This window comes from Lissotriton helveticus, chromosome 5_1, assembly GCF_964261635.1.
Source record: "Lissotriton helveticus chromosome 5_1, aLisHel1.1, whole genome shotgun sequence".
NCBI classification, from domain to species: domain Eukaryota; kingdom Metazoa; phylum Chordata; class Amphibia; order Caudata; family Salamandridae; genus Lissotriton; species Lissotriton helveticus.
The window spans coordinates 1,249,059,591-1,249,078,767 of NC_136065.1; the positions used below are offsets into that span (position 1 = coordinate 1,249,059,591).

Sequence of the window (19,177 nt, forward strand, 5' to 3'; positions counted from 1 at the left end):
GGAGGATGCACAACAATGGAGGTGCAGCCATTCCATGGACCCCAGGAAGGGGTAGATTCCACGTGTGCGCTGGGTAGGCGCAGAGGCGGGACAGACCTGCCGGTGGTCCTGGACTCTACTGCCCTAACCCACAATGTGCGGACTGAGTAGAATTTTGGGGAGGCTGGCTGTGTTCAGGTACCCCGGTGGGCTGGTGTGGTATGCGGTGCCCAGGTTGTCAAGTAATGCCACTGTTGGCTGTAGCGCGTTGTAGCCTGCCGGCGCAACGTGCGCAGCAGAGTGGAAGATGTGGGCTGAGATGGTCAAGTTCAAATATACGGCCAAGTTCTAGTGTACGGCCGAGTTAAAAGTTAAAGTGTAATGTACCTATTTTCCTTACTGCCGTTGACATGTTGATGCTGAGAAAAAGTGAAGCTGTGAATAACTGTTATATATCCTAGAAGGATACTTTTCTCTGGTAATAGCATGTGCTGAATTACTTGGTTTGATGAGAATAAAAGGCTATGCTATGACCCCATAACTTGATTCTGAGAGTTCTTGGGTGTAGCGGGCGGTAAGGTGATGTAATTTGGGGAGGAGGGAATGTCTCGTTGTGCGCTTACTATGGACTTTTGTGCTACAGCCTAATGTTGGGTAATTCTGGGATTTGCAATCTTGGTTTGCTTCCATTGAACTAATTATATGAGCACACCTGAACTCTGTGATCTGTAGGTGAAAAGTTCAGGACAGGAGCCTGTGTCCTTAATGACCCGGAGTAAGGAGGTACCTTTACCTCCACACCAGAGGTGCTTTGGGACTCACTCAGCAGCAAGTAATCACTCATTCAATAACCCCAGCCTCCCACATTGGGAGCAGAGTGAGTGCTATCCGTCTTCATCTGCTGCTGAGTTTCTCACGTGGAGAACAAGAGCCCCAGCAGCTCAGCAACTTTGAAATTAGTGTACATTGCCGTCCCACGTTTCACCCAGCAAAGCAAGGGAGCATGACATTCCAGACCAAGTCTGGAAGTGTTCTCCTACACCAAAAACAGATTTAGAAATAATAGACTGAGTGGCATTTTTAGAGTACATTTCTCAAATTCATCTGCTAAAAAGTGACAGGTTTTGCAAGCACTTCTCAAGGAGGCCCTTATGAAATATTCCAGTACTTTCATGACTTGCCAAGCAGGCCCGACTCTTCACAGGGATAATGGAGGGGAGTGTGTGTTTGTCTGTTTGGGATTGCCTGAGTATGTGCGAGGAGTCTGTGAGCGTTGTGCCCACTTTTCACCCATGTAAAAAGCCAGCCCTCAAATAATGGTGGCAAATCCTCACACTTTGAGGGCATCCATCTGATGATGCGTATTCCCCACCTTGGTAAAACGGTGGTCTTGGTACAATGGTGGCAAAACTTGGCAACTTGTGGACGTCCATGGCACGATGACCACACTGTAAATTGATGGCCCAGGCACAAAGGTGGTAATTAATGGCAACTAATGGGCCTTCCTGGCATGCTGCTTATCCCTGACAACATTCTGTCCTTTGCATTACAGTATTTTCTTCTGGCATCTCATGGAAATCCGTGCTATGATGGTGCCTTTCTCTGGCATAATGGGGATCCTGACAGAATGATGATAATTGTTGACCTTTTGTGTACACTATTAGCACAGTACTTTCCATCTATAGGCTAATGATTGTCCTTACTGTATGGTGGTCATTCTTGGAAAATTGTCAAGAAAGTCAAATAGCCAAACCGTCAAGGTGGTAATTCTTGACAATTACTCCACACTAGTCCTCAGTCACGGCACACTGCCCACTCTGGCACAATGGAGGTAATTCCTGAAATATTGTGGAAATCCGTGGCACAGTGATGGTTCTATCAGTATGGTGTTATTTATTACGATATTGAGGGCTTATTAGTGTTAATTCTTGGCATATTGGAGGCAGCCATGGCACCCACACCGATTATAGTGTTAGCCCTGGCATTAAGGTATAGTGTTAGCCCTGCATTAAGGTATAGTGTTAGCCCTGCATTAAGTATAGTGTTAGTCCTGCATTAAGGTGGTAATTAATTATAGATAGTGGCTATATATGGCATGATAGTGCCTACAATAGCATTATAACGACCCTTACTGAATGGTACTATATCCCAGTACTCTGTGGGCGCTCATGGTGCGATTTCCCAGGGCACAAATGTAAATAGTTTTGAATACATAGGGCCCTCACAAAGGTAAACTTAAAGAAGATTACATCGACACATGTAGACTAAGTTTTACACTTTGTGGTAACTTTACTTCTTTTGGTTATTCACCATTTCAGAGTATACCATTCTGACAAAAGGTAGACTCACATTTCTTAACCCCCTCAAGTTGAGAGGGTAGACAGTGCATAAATGTGATTGACGAACATAAGGTTACTACTGGTGACTTGACTGTATTTTACGTTGCACACACTTGATTGAGACCACTGCACAAGAGGCACAGCTCACTATGCGGAAATGATGGAAGACGCTGAGACATCTACATGTAGGACACTACTAAATGTACTAGAGTGCAGTTTGTGAAGAGGTCCCAAAATATTCAAGTAGGCTCGAGAAGACAGGAACTAGTACAAGTAAGCATATGTAACAAGTATGCTTGTGTGCGTGCTTAACCAAACCATTCTAAAACCTAGGACAGATATGTCTTTACAATGCCTGGAGTTTGAGGAGAAGGTTGGACAAGGAGAAACGTATTGTATTTATAATTGAGTGTTCAAGATGGATAGCTTCTTTCTATATATTCCTGCTACATCTTCTTCCTCTGCCCTTTAAGTTCTTCCATTTTTACAAAATGCCCCTTCTGGGTTGGAAAGGATCATAGTAAATAAGTAAAGAGTATTACTTGTCTCCAATCGGAGACCAAATGCAGCTAATACAAGATTACACGGCTCTCAGAGGTCTAACACATCACACATGCACTCAGTAGTCAAACTCACAACATTGAACATGTAGGGAGAAACATTACCATCAGATCAAAATAAAACCTCCATAAATTAAAAGCAGGCAGTGGAAGAGCACAAATGGGAAGGGTAAGCAGAAATAAATGTCAACGAATGGGATAAATTGGGTTTTAAAAATAGATGATGAGTCCAGTGGAACATCCCAATAAAAATGTGAACTACATTAAATAGTTGGTGGAAAAATCATCACACAAAGGGCCTTGGTATAGTTGGATATAAATGGAGAGTCGTCAGATGTCTACAGAAACTCAATTACCCCCTCGCTCCTGACTACGGCCTCTAGTGCTGCATTGAGGAAATCCTAGTTCAGCGCATGTTTTCTACGAACCTGTACAGATGCCTTGGCGCCTGTTGGTCTTATGGGTGAACACCAATTACAAGGGCCACCATATGTTCAACTTGAATTAAAGGGTGTATTACATGTTAACATACATGGCATTTCTGAAATAATACTTTTTATATACAATGTAGATTTACAACGGTTTTTTTACATCTGCCATGAACTCTTTCTAGGGCTCTGTTCAGATGGCTTTCAGTCCCTTTCTCACAGTAATCCCCAAGCTGACCTTCTATTATGGGTCCATGAACCACTTCTTCCTGAAAAAAAATTTAGCATGGGTATGCATTTTGATGTTAATCTGACAGCTTTAAAAAATTTCAATTTTTAACAACTGTTTCTTTCATCTCTGCTCCCTTAAATCATTACTTGTTTTTCCTGCACAAAGTAAATGGGTTAATAATCTGATCTCTGACATCACTATGGTAATAGCATCTATCCTGGTGCTGAGAAGAAGCGACCACAACTCACCTGCATTATTAACCCTGCGAAATACACAATTACAACTCTCTGTTTCTTGTCCATTAAGGCTTTCATCACAATGGTCGAACATTCATATTAGCAAACGTCGATTATCAGAACCTAGTCAAGAACGTGTCATCCTCTTGTGATCGTCTCCTCTCCATTCCACACTGCAGTTGATTAAAACCGAGTGCTCACTCTTTTTTTGTCCAAGCTTCAAAAAGTGATTTACCTCCTATTGGCTTGGACCCGCAAAACTAATACTCATCTAAGTCTGTGCAAGCCACTAAAACCATTGGCAATTCCAATTGCAGACCCTCATGATCCACTTTAGTCTCCTGAGTGGTAAATGTTAATGTAAATGGTAAAAGTGGCATATGAAATGTTATCTATAAATAAACACATGAATGCATTATGAAAAACAACAGCTAGGAACCTTGGTAGCCCCTTGTCTTTAGGTGGTGTGGTATGTGGATGGTAGTACACCAATCCAACTCTGTAAGGCTGTGCCTCATACAGTACTTGTAAATCGATCTTGCGTGACTTCACATGATCCGTGCGTTTGGAAGGTTTCAGCGTCTCACCACTCCATTTTGACAATTAATCTTTGCAAATTGGTAAACGATTTGAGAGACAATATAAACTACAAAGGAATTAAAGAAAGGACTGGTCACGAGTAAAGAAATTCCTCGCATAGATCAGTCTATGAGACACAAAATAATCAGACAATCAGGACTGCCACAGAGAGTCCATTATGATTACACTGACTCTGAAGTCACAAAAGGATTGATCCAAAAAGTGGTCACTGCCATATGCTCATGCTTGTTGTCCTGATGAAGGTCTTAAGGAGTCACACAACAAAAGACCGAAACGTCGACTACTGAGTCCATTTCCCCATCTACTATTAACTATACAAGCGACCTTCACTTTAAGAAAAATAGGAGTCACTTGTTGTTTTGATTGATTAGATTGGATTGGACTTCATGTTCAGATGAATTATCGGACTAATTTGTAATTTCTTTTTCATTTGAAAGCATCATGATCAGTTTTTTTAACTGTTTAAATGAACCCTATGAATTATTGAGAAAAATATATATAAAAGAAATATTTTTTGATAAAAAAGATTTCCCGTGCTGTTTCTTCATTTTCTCTTGTCCAATTGACAGACAGATAAATTCAACTGAGATCAGATATCAATTTTGCTTGAACAGACTAATATGCAGTAATAACATTTAAGTCTGGAATCTGCTAATTGGTTTTCCAAATAAATTCCCTTGCTGGCCCCGTTTAAATTTTCATACGGTACTTGACATTTTTCATCCTCGGGTTAATAGAACTAGCTAATCTTCATCTAAAAGTATTTGCAGCAAAAATGGCAAAAAACCTTGTTGGTTCAGTAGCTTGGTCTGGATTCCATTGTGCTAATATTTTGCTTAAAGTATTGCCTTAAAAAACAGGCATTTCGACTTGTCAGATGAGAGTGATTGTGACGTTACAGATGTGCTCAATCTGAAGGAGCAGTGCCACACCTCAAAACTGTGACAAATGCAGCGTTTCTAGCTAATGCTTTTAATTAATTCATGTGGCACTCAAATCTTGGAAGTGTTTAGTTTTGACTTACATTGCAGGAGCGGCTCCTCCATCAGGGCAGAGGAGCATTGCCCCACTAATAAAAATGCAAGAGAGATGAAAAATAAAATGGTAATTCAGTGAGGACCTGGCTTGGCAGTTCGACCTAGACTGTTCCCATTGGAGCAGAGTCAAGACAGATTTGCACATAGCTGGGTCTAAAATGAGGTGGAATGGTATGGAAAGTGACAATGGACTGGGATGTGACCCGAGTAATTACCAGTGGCTGAGATTAATTCAAGCATTCCATTAACCACTTTTTGTATACTTTAGGTTTCTTTACATATGGCAGGCCAACTGCAGATGGGAGTCCAGAGACGTCGCCTCTGCTGTCCCAACCTTGTGGGGTCCACCATGCCAGGGTCTAAATGCTCCCCCTTAGTCTGATGTGGAACTTAATTTGGAAAAAGTTACCTGTTTTTAGGTATCACAATAATTCACACTTTTCTGGACTTCATATGCATGTTTCCTTTAGAGAAAAACGCTAAACTATGGCTTACATTCTACTGATTCAGGAAGAGTGCTAGTCCACACAGCCAAAAGCCTACAAGATCACCAACGAAAGCCAGCCTATTGAGCTCAGTTAAGTGAGTTCGCCCCAGCCTGACCAGTCCTTCAATACTCTTGAGCTGGTGTTCCTTAGTAACTATTCTTAGTGTGGTGCTGGCCTCTAGGCAACTCTAGGATTCTTTTTAGATTACTGTCAATGTGACATACATTTTTACCCCCTCTCATTTCATATGGACATTTTGTTTTCCATCCTAAATTATGATGTCCTAAACCATGTTTCGCCATTTTTAACTGATTTTTGTCAATAAATAGTTTTATTTTTTTAACTAACTTGATGTAAACGTGAAGATCTTTCTTCACCTACTTAAATTATCTCAGAGGAATGCATAGCTGCTCCATACAAACCACCAATGTTGTATTCAAGGATACTCTTGTTGGATGATATTTAGCTCTGAAGGGGGCAGCATGAAGGTTTAGTCAAAACTTGTAGCCTGCTGGTGAAACTTCGCACAGTACTTGTCCAATAATGTAATTTATTATAACTGCAAGGAGAGGTCGGTTTTAAGAATTGCCAACAATTTGCAAGTGAGCAATGAATTGTTGGCACAGGGGTCTTTAGGATATTTGAAAAAAAATCGAAACTTTTCAACATTTTGTTTCTTATAATCAGAAGTGAGTTTAGATACTGAAACTCAAATGAAAACATACGTTTCTTATGAACTAAGAGACCCTCCAAAGCTGCTCTTCTCCTCACCCTTCAGAACTAACCTTTGACACTATTTCTCACTTACCAAACCGCTTCCTGGTCCACCAATGAGGCTCCTTTAGAAGTGAGAAGCGCACAGATGGGTGCAGACTCAGTCGGTTGAAGAGGTCGGTAGTACCACACTTGGGCTGGCCAATGATGTAGAAGTGGGGGAGACAGCGCAGACGGAAACTCTTCTCCCCACGCCAGAGGAGGTTCTTCCAAAAAACCTTACGCAGATACTCAAAGTGGCTTCGAAAGCGGGTGGAGTAGAGAGCGTAAGCATTGGAGCTGTATGGATCTGCACTGATGTTCCCCCGGTACTCTTCATACCAGCATGGGTTTTCGCTAATGGAAAGAAACCTATTTGGTATTACGGAGAACATCTGTAGAGGAAACAGGAATTGATCATAAGTTATCGAAAAGTGGAGGTCCTACAGAGTCTATCTTGGGTTCCACATGAATATACAGCGAACATAGCATCAAAATACAAAATGTAAGCATGAGAAACAGCCAGGATAACATCCAAGAGTAGTATTTTGAAATAGCCACCAAACAGAAAATCATATGTACATGACACAACAATAATTGCCCCAGATTCAGTTCTCATGGCTCCATGTGTGAATTCACAGGCATCACAAATGACATCATCAATGAGATCACTCATAACATCACAACTCACATCACCGCAGACATCACTAATAACATCACTGAATCAGTAAACAATTGGTTTTGAATCACCCCGCTTCTGGAAGACTTTGCAGACTAGCCTTGCTCCCTCATTGACTTGACTGGCTATATTTGTAAGACAGAAGAGACAAAAAGTCTCTTCTGTTCTGGGTGCCATAGACATATGTACATATTAGCATAATCACCGCATCCTGGTGATATTACATTCTCCTTTCCTCTGTGGGAGAGATTCCCATCTTTCCAAAGTTGTTCTTTTAGAATCCTCCCACCTACTGTTGCAGGGTTTCTGTACTCACACAGAACTGTGCACAGAGGAGTGGAACCTCGGCAAATTAGGATGTCCCAAAACTTACCTTAGCAACCAACTCACCCCTTACCGAGCTAGCTACAGTGTCTCATTGGACATATCAAACACCCAATGTTTAGACAAACCAGAACATGAACTTACAGTACCTCAGGGTACGTGGGACTCATGAACACTCTTTCGTTATATTATCATTACAAACCAGAACATGGAGTAAAGAAGACACATGTGCATTTGAAATGTTTATTTACTAATGCCGTCTTCTCAGGCGCAGTATCTTTGATAATACAAGTATACTTATTATCAGTAGCAAAATTATCAGCATAGTTACTAAGACATAAAAAGCGAATGGTGACAGCATGTTAACATGCTGTAATGAATAAGAGTTAACAACACTTATATCTCACCCTCCCTAACACATATATTATATTATTATCTAAGAAGGTCTCTTTGGGTTGTTTTAGGGCGGGCCCATACCTTAGTGTCCTAGCATGAAGGAATCACATCAGCATACACCAGCTCTCTCTGCATGTGCACCGCATCAAGTGTGTTAACAATTCTCGTGCAAAGCAATATCAATCCCGCCTCAAGCCCAAGTTGGCAAAGGCTGCACTTGTGTTATGACTATGAAGGCGTGGAGATCAGACCTCATAACAATTCCATATCGTGTTGCTCCTGAAACTTCAGCACTCTCCGTGCAGACATGTTTTATTAAACAAAGCAGATATCAGAGCAATAACATATTATTCTCACATTCACCACGGCAAACCACTAGGTTGAAAGCTAAGTCAACAATTAAGGGTCGTGTGCAGAAGTTGCAAGAAAGGAAAAATGGCGTTTAAATCTGAAATGTACCTATGCTAACTTAACACGAAATATGAATATATAGGAGCTATACAACACCCCCCCATGATCCGAGAACGGACTAAATAAGGTAACAGAAGTGCCATCACATGAGAGCAGAATCCATTTATAAACGAGCATGAATAAAAATTCAATTATAAAAACTAATGCTAAAAAATAGCCCACAAATATAATGTGGCTCAAGCCAATAGGCAAGCAAAAATAAAATGTCTTGACCAAAAGTCAATAAAATCAAGGAAATGCTATCAATCAGCATGCCAGTCTGAGGCAGTGTCTATGATAAGACCGTATATGAAAAGTAAGCTGCAACAGCCTCAAGGAGGAAGTCACTGTCCTCATCCGAAAACAGTTCAGCCATCCAGTTTAAAAGATGAAAGGAACATACGTGATCTTCCAGCACCGGATCCTCTATAACCATCAGAGGACAGCTCGGTGGGTTTTCAAGAAAACTTTGTTCCAAGAAATTTCGCGCTGCCGACAACACATCCCAGGGACCCATTAGTCCATGTGCCACCGCCAAGGCCATAATTCTTTCGTCAGAACAAACCAACTCGTGAGCAATGATAGGACTCATCAGTTGATCAAAATCGACGACAGAAGATGCTGGTCCGCAGAGACACAAATCAATGGCCCAAAGGAAATCACAGGTCAGGCAGCGAAATACAGGCTGGACACAGGTGAAATAGGAGAACCGAAAAGATAATCCAAACGCCGTGCTTAGAGTCGCCAACGGCAGTGTGCCATAATAATCAAGCATGCGGTTGCGAAACCGCGTCAGTAGTAGCTGTGCGTGGTCTTGCACAGGAAGGGCATCCATATTTAAAAAGGCAGAAAACCACCAATGCGCCTGCCGCTAAAGCAAGTAAAAACGGGAACCCTCCAAATAAGGAAGAAAAAATAGAATGGAAGAAAGCAGGGATGACTCCAAAAATCTTCTCAAAGGAAGTCACGAGACCACCGCTAACAACTTTAAAAAAATGTGCTAGGCCCGTTGTGGAGGATGCGTTAAAGATAGAACGGACCATGGCTCCGAAATGCAAGGGCAAATCAGTGTTTAAAAGAGCCTGAACCTCCGTGCGGGTGTTAGCAATGTGAAGCACGAAAGTTTCACGGGCCGAGCTCAAGGCCACCTCTTTCTGGGACAATAGAGCTCTTATTCTAGCCATGCCGCTGAATTCTGCTCCCAAGGTCGGTATCTGTGGCCAAATGGAAGACTCCCTATGTTCACGTGTGGGAGGATAAAGAACATTTCTGCAGCAAATAACTCGTTCACTAACTGTTACTATGAAAGCTATACCTTTAATTAAACCACAACAGTTTTCATTATTGAGCATTAAATAACTACCATTCTCTAACAATTTAAACGTGGGGATGATAGCAGGAACTGGCGTGCCCTGTAAAACGCAAGCCATATTCGGGCGGTCCTTATTACATGAACCGTGTAACTGTATGTGTCTGCACATTAAAGAATGATCTGGCGTCTCAGTGCACTCATCCCCTGTTAGATAAACCTCTTGGTCATCCTTGAAACATCTGTATGTGTATGGGAGTGACCAGACCTCATGAAGAAAACCGCTACCCAAGGGTTCAAAACGACCTATTGGCACATATTTCATACAATTTGAAAACTTATATAAAGCAAAAGGCAGTGTTATTAAACCGTGGATAAGCCACGTAGCAGCGGTGGATTCTGCCACAGAAAAAGGTAAAGATTCCAACCTTTCAATATGTAGCATGGAAAAGGAAGCATCACGCATTGAAAGCAAGCGTTGTTTGTCTGTCAAATTAAACGGTGCAAATAAAGAAGAAACGTTCATGTATCCCCAGGGAACTTTACCCATTTTCAGAGTCTGAAGTGTCCACGCAAACTGCATGATTGAACGTAATTGATTTTGACCATGGTATAATACAGATACTTCATCATGTACAATATCAACAACAGACGACACAATATTATCCAATGTGTAAATTCTTGAGGAAAGCACGTTAATGCTATTGTCAACAACTGCAAGAACTTTCTCAAGATTTGCCTGATCAATAGCCCTAAGGCGTGAAGCAGCCTCAATTTGTGAGAGTTTCCAAATTTCATTGTAAACACCATATAACCAGCGTTTCGACCTGCCACTAGCTGGGCCCTTAATGAAATCATTCAAATCCACGTCTGCATTCAGTTTGGAAAGGTGATACTTAACCGCAGGTAAAGTTGAATGTTTCAGCCAAGCTTGACACAACTTTCCAACAGAGTAAGAGGTGACAGTATGACTCAAATCAAAACGGGGATCAGATCTAACAGTCTTAAAACCGTCAGTTATATTTAAAAATCTTTTTTGGCAAGCATCAGCACTACGGTGCCAAAGCAGCCAACCCTTGGGATTCATACTGGAAATGTTAAAGGAGGAATTCAGAAGCAGAGCTTGTATCTCTCTAATGGACAATTTAGTAAAATTACTCCAATTCTCATATTCCTCCAACTCCGGGAAAGACGGGGTGTTTAACCTTTTAGATGTAGCCAATCCAAAGCACGTGGTCTGGGAAATGGTTTCATTTAAAAACCACATATGATTTGGGATGAGACATGCACGGTGCAAAGCCTCAGTGCCTTGTACCTGCCAGGCCCTTGAGCCCCAAACTGATTTAAGGTCTATGGTATCCTTCCATAACTCATACCCTCCAGTAACTAATTGATCCAGGAAGGCCTTTGAATATAACAATTTTGTATTCGTAAGTCGAACCTTGGACAGTGGCTGTTTGTGAAATTTAAAATAAAAGGACTCGGGATTGGACTGATTAAAGTCAGTGAAATAAGTATACTTTTTAAGAAACGTTTCTGAACTCCCTTGTGTTGGTGCTGGGCAATGTTCCCACTGAGTAAAATTAACCGCATCCCTTCGGGAAGATGTCTTGTGTAAGAAGTGATTGCCATAATGTTGGTAACAGAACAATTCACCATAATTAGCAGATTCTAAATATAAATCCTCAGCATCAAAAGCAGCATAATATTTCAAATCAGAAAACAAACTTTCCACAGCATTAACATCCCAATCATCAGAACGAATGTTTTGTTTCACCACATCCCCCATATTAACTCTTAGTACATTAGGGACATTAACGACTTCCGTTGGACCATGAATCTGAAAACGAACTGCATCCCACGCGATTCCATCCAGAACAGGCCATGCTGTGATGTTAACCAAAGTCAAGTCTCTTTTTAATCTGTGTGTAGAATGTGAAGAGGAAAGTGGGGCCAAAGTTCCATTTAAATGAGTAATGCAAGTTCTCTCCTCGACATAGTGTCCATTCATAATCCGGAAAAAATAAAACACAAAACCAATTGACATAAAAAGGTAAACTGAAAAAAGGACCAGCCAAATGTATATCCAAGGAGGTATCAAAAAATGTTTTTTAAACAGGCTGGCATATACTGCAATTTTAGAGGGTTTTTTCGAGGCAAGGGAAGCAGAGTCAAATGAAAATCTGGATTCCGTGGCTAAACGAGCTTGTAGGTCAGGCAAGGACAAATCAGTGGGGTATGTATAGTCTGTCTCATCAAGGTTAGTTACTGATAAATTATTCAATAATGGACTGGAAACAGCAGGTAATTCGATGGCCACTTCAGGTTCAATATTAGAAGCAGTGGGCATAATAGAATTTCTCACAATGGAAGGACAGGAAACAGCCGGTGTCATGCTAAGAAGAATCGGCCACTCTGTGTATCTTGACATTGTCAATAGAAATAAACCTGTTTTCCTTACGACCTGGAAGTGGTGGTAAAATGACTGTTCTTGTGCCCTTCACTCCAAGCACTGGGACCGGAGCTCGATAGGAGGGACCAAACTCTTTCTTGTTGTCGATCTTCTCTCGAACCAGTTCTCCAACCTGGGGTAGCCAGCCAACTACCGGGATCTGCAACGCATCATCCGATGTGGAGGGCAAATGTTCTTTTGCAAGAGTGTCTCTCGTCTTTTGTAGATTCTGTAAAACAGTGCAATGTTCATCTGCGTCAAAGGAAGTGGCGCGAACCACCGAGTCTAGACCGTCAAGGTCAGGGACGAACATCTTGATGCCAAAGAGCATTTCGTATGGGGTCCGCCCACCCAGAGACCTTCTAGGGAGATTATTAAGAGCACGCTGCACGCCATAGAGGTGGGCCAGCCAGTTTCTGCCAGTGCCTATAACTCGGGCTGTCAAAGATTGCTTTAAATCACGGTTCATTCGTTCAACTACACTATTACCCTCGGGTCTGTAGGGTGACGAAAACTTGACTTGGACCCCCATCGAAGTCATGGCATCCTTATACGCCTTAGAGGCGAAAGCCGGACCCTGATCCGAATGGAAGGTACCACAGGCAAAAATCCCTATAAAGATACGCAAATCTCTGATGACAGTCCGGGAATCAGCGCTGCGATGTGGCCATAACCACACAAAGCGTGTGCATGAGTCAACTGCTACTAAGATGTATTTATACGCAGTATCAGATGAAAATGGACCGCAGTGATCCAAATAAACACAGCCTAGTGGTTTATTAGAAATGTACAACTGAGTCTGAGGCGGACGCGTAGCAGTCGAAGGTTTAATCTGCTGGCATATGTCACAAAGAAGGACATAATCACGCGTCTGTTTGTACAGTCCCCGCCACCAGAAACGTTGTTGTAGTTGCGTTACAGTGGCTGAGACGCCCGCATGCGCAGACGCCACACCTTCATGAGCCGCTGTAATCAAGTCTGTTCTGCGATCCGAGTTGGGAATCAGCCGTTCCCCAACATCAGGAATTGTCACAAAAGGAACCTTTTCGGGACTTAAGTGGTATTTATACTTCGAAGGGAATCCCGAAGGATGTTTACTTCCCTTCTCAGAGGCAGCAACCGCTGCCAAGATGTCGCTATCAATCTTGGTTTTAGACCTAGTAACTGCTGCAACTAAGTATGTAGATACTGCTGATTTCGCCGCTTCATCAGCAAGCGAGTTGCCAAGAGCGTGTACTCCCACGCGCTGATGACCGAGAGTATGAATCACATAAACGAGTGGCAACATAGCCTTAAGCTCTGCCACTCGAACCCAGATCATTTTATGTTTTATTGTGCTACCCTTGGAATCACGAAAGTCATTTTGAATCCAAAAGAACAAGTTTTCATTGTAAGACTGGACACAGTAGTAAGAATCACTTACAATTAGAGTAGTAACACTTGGATCTGCGTACTCCAAAGCTAGTAATAGAGCACGAAGCTCTGCTAATTGTGCAGTGCAATCGCCCAGGGGCAACGTGTGTACCTCCCTGGAAATGAACTCGTCATTCAACATAGCACCGACCACAATGGCGCATGCGGAAACGTAGGCATGTTTAGAGCCATGCGCAACCTGCGCCGACCCATCAGTGTAAATGATGCAATGGAAGTCCTCCAAAGGTCGCATCGCCAGAGGAGCAGGATGAACGAATTCATACTGCAAGTACTCTTGTGACCGTAAGGAGGCGTCAAAAATAAACATGACATCTGCGGATGACAATGACGCAGCCCACTGAATCCACCGAGGGTGCAAAGCCTTTGAATTTGGTACACTGGCTTTCGTGACTGCCTCCAAATGAGGACAGGGTGTTACCACTAGCATGCGTTTCCCCTGTGACAGAGCACGTTCTTTTAGAATTGCCATCTGTACAGCAGTTAAAACCTTTTCTATGGTGGGAAACCGCATCTCAGCCGAGGTGTACAAGTGTGACTTGTAAGCAATAGGTACTGTGTCACCTTCATTAAAAGTGAGGTAGGTGAAACCCACCGTCCCAGGAATTATTCTTATTACCAGGTTGGTGTGGTTATCACGAGTCAGTAAATATTTAGAAGCGAGCAGATCAGCCTGCAAGGATTGCAAAATGGCTGAATGCTCAGGCAGCCAGCATGATTTTGAGAAAGTTGGTTGTATCAAAGCATACAGAGGCTTGACACGCTGGGCATATTCAGGAATGTAAGTTCTGCCGAAATTCAAAAAGCCCAGTAAGGATTGTAATTTCTTCAGTGTTGTTGGTGCGCGCAATTGTGCGCACTTCTCCAAGAAGTGAGGAGCCAAACCTCTACCTTCATTGTTGAGCTCATAGCCCAAAAACAACACTGTGTGTTCAGCTATGTGCGATTTTGCAAAGTTGAATTTGTAACCCATGTCTGCGAAGTTGCAAACAAGAGAATTTACACGACACAGATGCTCCCAAATATCGTCGTCTGTGAGATATATGTCATCCACATACGAAAAAGCATCAGGGTCGAGTGCCTCCAGAATAGAGACAATTCGAGCGGTAAATACACCAGGACTATTCTTGTAGCCCATTGGAAGACGCCGGAAATGCTTTTGGACTCCAGCGCTTGTAAAACTGGTCCATTGGGAGCTAAAGCTGTCCAATCTGTGGGCATAAAAACCATTGGATATGTCAAGCGTTGTCTTGAAACGCTTACGCACGAGACTATCCACTAGGGCAGAGCCGTGGGTATTCTGTACTGCACAGTTACGGCAATGCGAGTTCAAATGCCGGTAATCCAAAACCAAACGATATGATCCGTCAGGTTTATTCACAGTAAAAAGGGGATTATTCATCGGTGACACACACGTTTCAATAACTCCCTGATATTCCAATTGTTCAAGGATTTCCGCGACGGAAGATTTTGCTTCACGCCGAATGGGATATTGAGGTTGAGGCTGCGGCTGAGACCGCAACGGAATTTCGTGGCAAGGCGACAATTTATCCCAACCACATTGGTTACGGTACAGAGCCGGCGCGAGAGCCCGAGCCCACTCTTCTGCAAAATGCTGCGCATGCTCTTTCGAGACAGTGTTCGCGAAACTGGGTAGGATTACCTCCTCCCCTCGCGGCGCCGCGAGCACAAAAGGTGGGGGCCAGTCAGCCTCCGAAAGTAAAATATCATATGTGGAAGACAGATTCTCCCAAAATACACCTTTAACGGTACGCTGTATGTCACCTTCAATTAACAGGACGATTTCATATAGTCTTTCAGGGGGAGCAAGTCTCGTATCCGCTGTTTCTATAACAACGTAGACCTCAGTCGCTGTCACCCTCAGTAGTGGACGCAGCGCCTCTCTGACTATTGTTATCTCCGCCGCGCTGTCCAGCAAGGTCAGAGCCCACGTCAGATTCCGAAGCCGCGTTCTCACTATCTGTGGCATATCGATGCGCTGTTAAGGCTGCGACTTTCTTTTTCGCAAACTGCGGACGCCTAGGCGTAGAATCCTCCTGCTTCACTGCGCCGTCCGTCTGGCGGGACTGACCACGTCCTTGTTGGCCACCACGTCCACGTCCACCCCCTCCTCCTCCACCGGTTTTCTGGGCCGATGTGTCCTGAAAGGAACGAGGAGAGCGTTGATCAGAAACCTGAAAACGATCAGGTGATTTAATCATCGCGCGGTCGCGCAAATCATAAACTTTTTCGGATGGCGCAGGAGCTTCTATTGCAGGAAAAGAACCCTGAGTCTGCATTGTCTGCTTCCCCTGTGTCTGTTTTTTAGGCCAATTTTGTTTCTTGGACTTTGGCTGGGCATCTGTCACTGCAGACTGCCCCTGTGGTTGTTTTTTCTCCTTCACTGGAAAATATTTCAGACCTCTACTTGTGCGGCCAATCGTTTTATAAGCGGCCACCACAATCTTTGCTAACTGGCGGGGTTTGTCGGCATCGGGCAGAGCAGCCAAAGCATTCGACACCTGAAAGTTAACTGCATCTCCTTTAACATTGGAGAGAATGAGATCACTTACAATCTCAAAAGAACCACACAGGCGCATACCCAATTCAACCGCTGCCTCTGGACCGTGATCATTCTGAACACGTCGAACGATTTCAGGCAGGGCAGTCATAGACGGGGTGCCGAAGCACCTTGTATAAACTGCCGCAAATGTTTTTCCCCAGCTGTCACAGTCAGCAAGTTCAGGAGTAATATCCTTCGGTAGAGTAATCGTCAACATTCTATGTTTATCAGCAGGAGTAGAATTCGGAAAAACCGCCTCCAGTTGATCAAACTTCTCTGCTAGCCAGAATGGGAAGTCATCGTTGTCAACAGGACGCGCACCAAAAACCGAATTTACCATCACTGGATTGAGACGCATTCCGCCTCGTTCCAAGGGAGCGGCCGCACCCCCCTGGGGACCACCAGGAAGATGTCGACCGATGTATTGCACTAAAGCACGAATCACGGAAATGGAAACTACATGTAGCCTGCGAATTTCTGCCAGGGTACAAGCCCCGTGATTCGGGTGCGGGGTAAAGCCACCCAACGCAGGCCAATTAGTACCTGGAATTGAGAGTGGACCTAACCTCGCACGGGACAAAGAGTGGGGGAGGGCGCCATCAAACCAAACTCGATGCTGCCAATGATCAATAGGTATTTCCAATGCCCTGTATGGCGTATATTCAGCCGGGACATCCGAGGCGGTGTAGGAGTGGTACAAACCAGAATTAGCGTCCACAGCCGGAAACGTAACCCAAGAGTAAAACAACTCGTAAGGAAACGCCGGATCTGCACTTACCACGAAAATCACAGCCATCCCATCTACTGGGACCTGGTACGTCTGAAGATGGTTGCGTATCGCTACGCGACTATGCTGCGCAATAGCCACCGCTGCCGCCATCACAGAATTGGAAACAAGAAAACACAAAGAATACTTTGTAGCACAACTGGGTAGAAATTCAAAGAAACCGTTTAAGTAAGAATCAAGCTTGAATAAAGACCTATTTCAAAAAATAGGTAGGTTTCACCAACACCCCGTTTTCCGGAAACGGATGTGAAGGGGTTAAGGCATGAATGATAAACTACTCGAGTGTCATGATATAAGACCACCGAAACCGTTGGGCGCCATGTTGCAGGGTTTCTGTACTCACACAGAACTGTGCACAGAGGAGTGGAACCTCGGCAAATTAGGATGTCCCAAAACTTACCTTAGCAACCAACTCACCCCTTACCGAGCTAGCTACAGTGTCTCATTGGACATATCAAACACCCAATGTTTAGACAAACCAGAACATGAACTTACAGTACCTCAGGGTACGTGGGACTCATGAACACTCTTTCGTTATATTATCATTACAAACCAGAACATGGAGTAAAGAAGACACATGTGCATTTGAAATGTTTATTTACTAATGCCGTCTTCTCAGGCGCAGTATCTTTGATAATACAAGTATACTTATTATCAGTAGCAAAATTATCAGCATAGTTACTAAGACATAAAAAGCGAATGGTGACAGCATGTTAACATGCTGTAATGAATAAGAGTTAACAACACTTATATCTCACCCTCCCTAACACATATATTATATTATTATCTAAGAAGGTCTCTTTGGGTTGTTTTAGGGCGGGCCCATACCTTAGTGTCCTAGCATGAAGGAATCACATCAGCATACACCAGCTCTCTCTGCATGTGCACCGCATCAAGTGTGTTAACAATTCTCGTGCAAAGCAATATCAATCCCGCCTCAAGCCCAAGTTGGCAAAGGCTGCACTTGTGTTATGACTATGAAGGCGTGGAGATCAGACCTCATAACAATTCCATATCGTGTTGCTCCTGAAACTTCAGCACTCTCCGTGCAGACATGTTTTATTAAACAAAGCAGATATCAGAGCAATAACATATTATTCTCACATTCACCACGGCAAACCACTAGGTTGAAAGCTAAGTCAACAATTAAGGGTCGTGTGCAGAAGTTGCAAGAAAGGAAAAATGGCGTTTAAATCTGAAATGTACCTATGCTAACTTAACACGAAATATGAATATATAGGAGCTATACAACACTACCCTCCGCTATAACATTTTCTTGGCTTTTTAGAAATTTGTTCTGGTTTTTGTCCTCACCACCTCAGTTAGGCTGATTGGGTTCTGCCCTCTTATCTTGGTGTCTTCCCTAGAGACTTTCCTAGACAGGCTGATAAAGAGTCACTGTTTAGTGGATTTGCTAACCTCCGCAAGCGCTGTGAAATCAAAGTCCACAGTATGTTGGGGCAAATATGTGAAATACTGTTGTCATTAGATTGTGCAATGCCTCATAAGTTGTTACCTTGTTAACTTTACCCCAGCCCTCCATAGAATTCAGCACAGTGTCCAGCCTTGATTTTCAAGTCTGGGCAGACTGGTTGATGCTGACCTAAATTTGCTCCAGAACGTTCCAGGGTTCAGCCCAAACCTTCTCATCAGAGCTTCTTTCATGTCAGGACAATGTGTGCATTTTCCAATATACAGGGCTACAACTGTGCTTTCACCTTATTCAGCTAATATTCCTATTATAGCAGCACCTTAATGCTCCTTCGCATTCAGGTACAAGGAATTAAAGGTTGAACATGTTAACCACTGTAAATAATTGAATGTATTTTACAGAAACCATTTATACAGTTCATAGCTCATCATAGGACTAAACAAGATTTTGGGTGTTCATATCATTTTCATCCCTAATACCTCTATTCTCCCCATCGGTGTTCATACTGCCTAGATATTTGGGAAGCAAAGAGCCATTATTCCATAGAGATGAGTAAATATTAACCTGTGGAATTTTAAGTTCGCTAGCTATATCCCGATGAATATAGGCCAATGATTAAACCAACTTCAACATTACCTGCTTGAAGTAAGTTGGGTGAAAGTCTCTGACCTTTCCCTCTTCTCTAAAAAACAAGGCAATAGC

The 19,177-nt window shown here is 43.1% G+C and overlaps 1 protein-coding gene across 1 annotated transcript in view; it reads right to left on the reverse strand.

The window, feature by feature from the left end:
• CHST15 (carbohydrate sulfotransferase 15) overlaps positions 1–19,177 on the reverse strand; it is a 360,039-nt gene that overhangs the window by 81,208 nt on the left and 259,654 nt on the right. Inside the window, exon 4 of the mRNA XM_078644020.1 lies at positions 6,708–7,047. Within this exon, the coding sequence (XP_078500146.1) occupies positions 6,708–7,047 (340 nt within the window). The remainder of the gene's footprint in view (positions 1–6,707; positions 7,048–19,177) is intronic.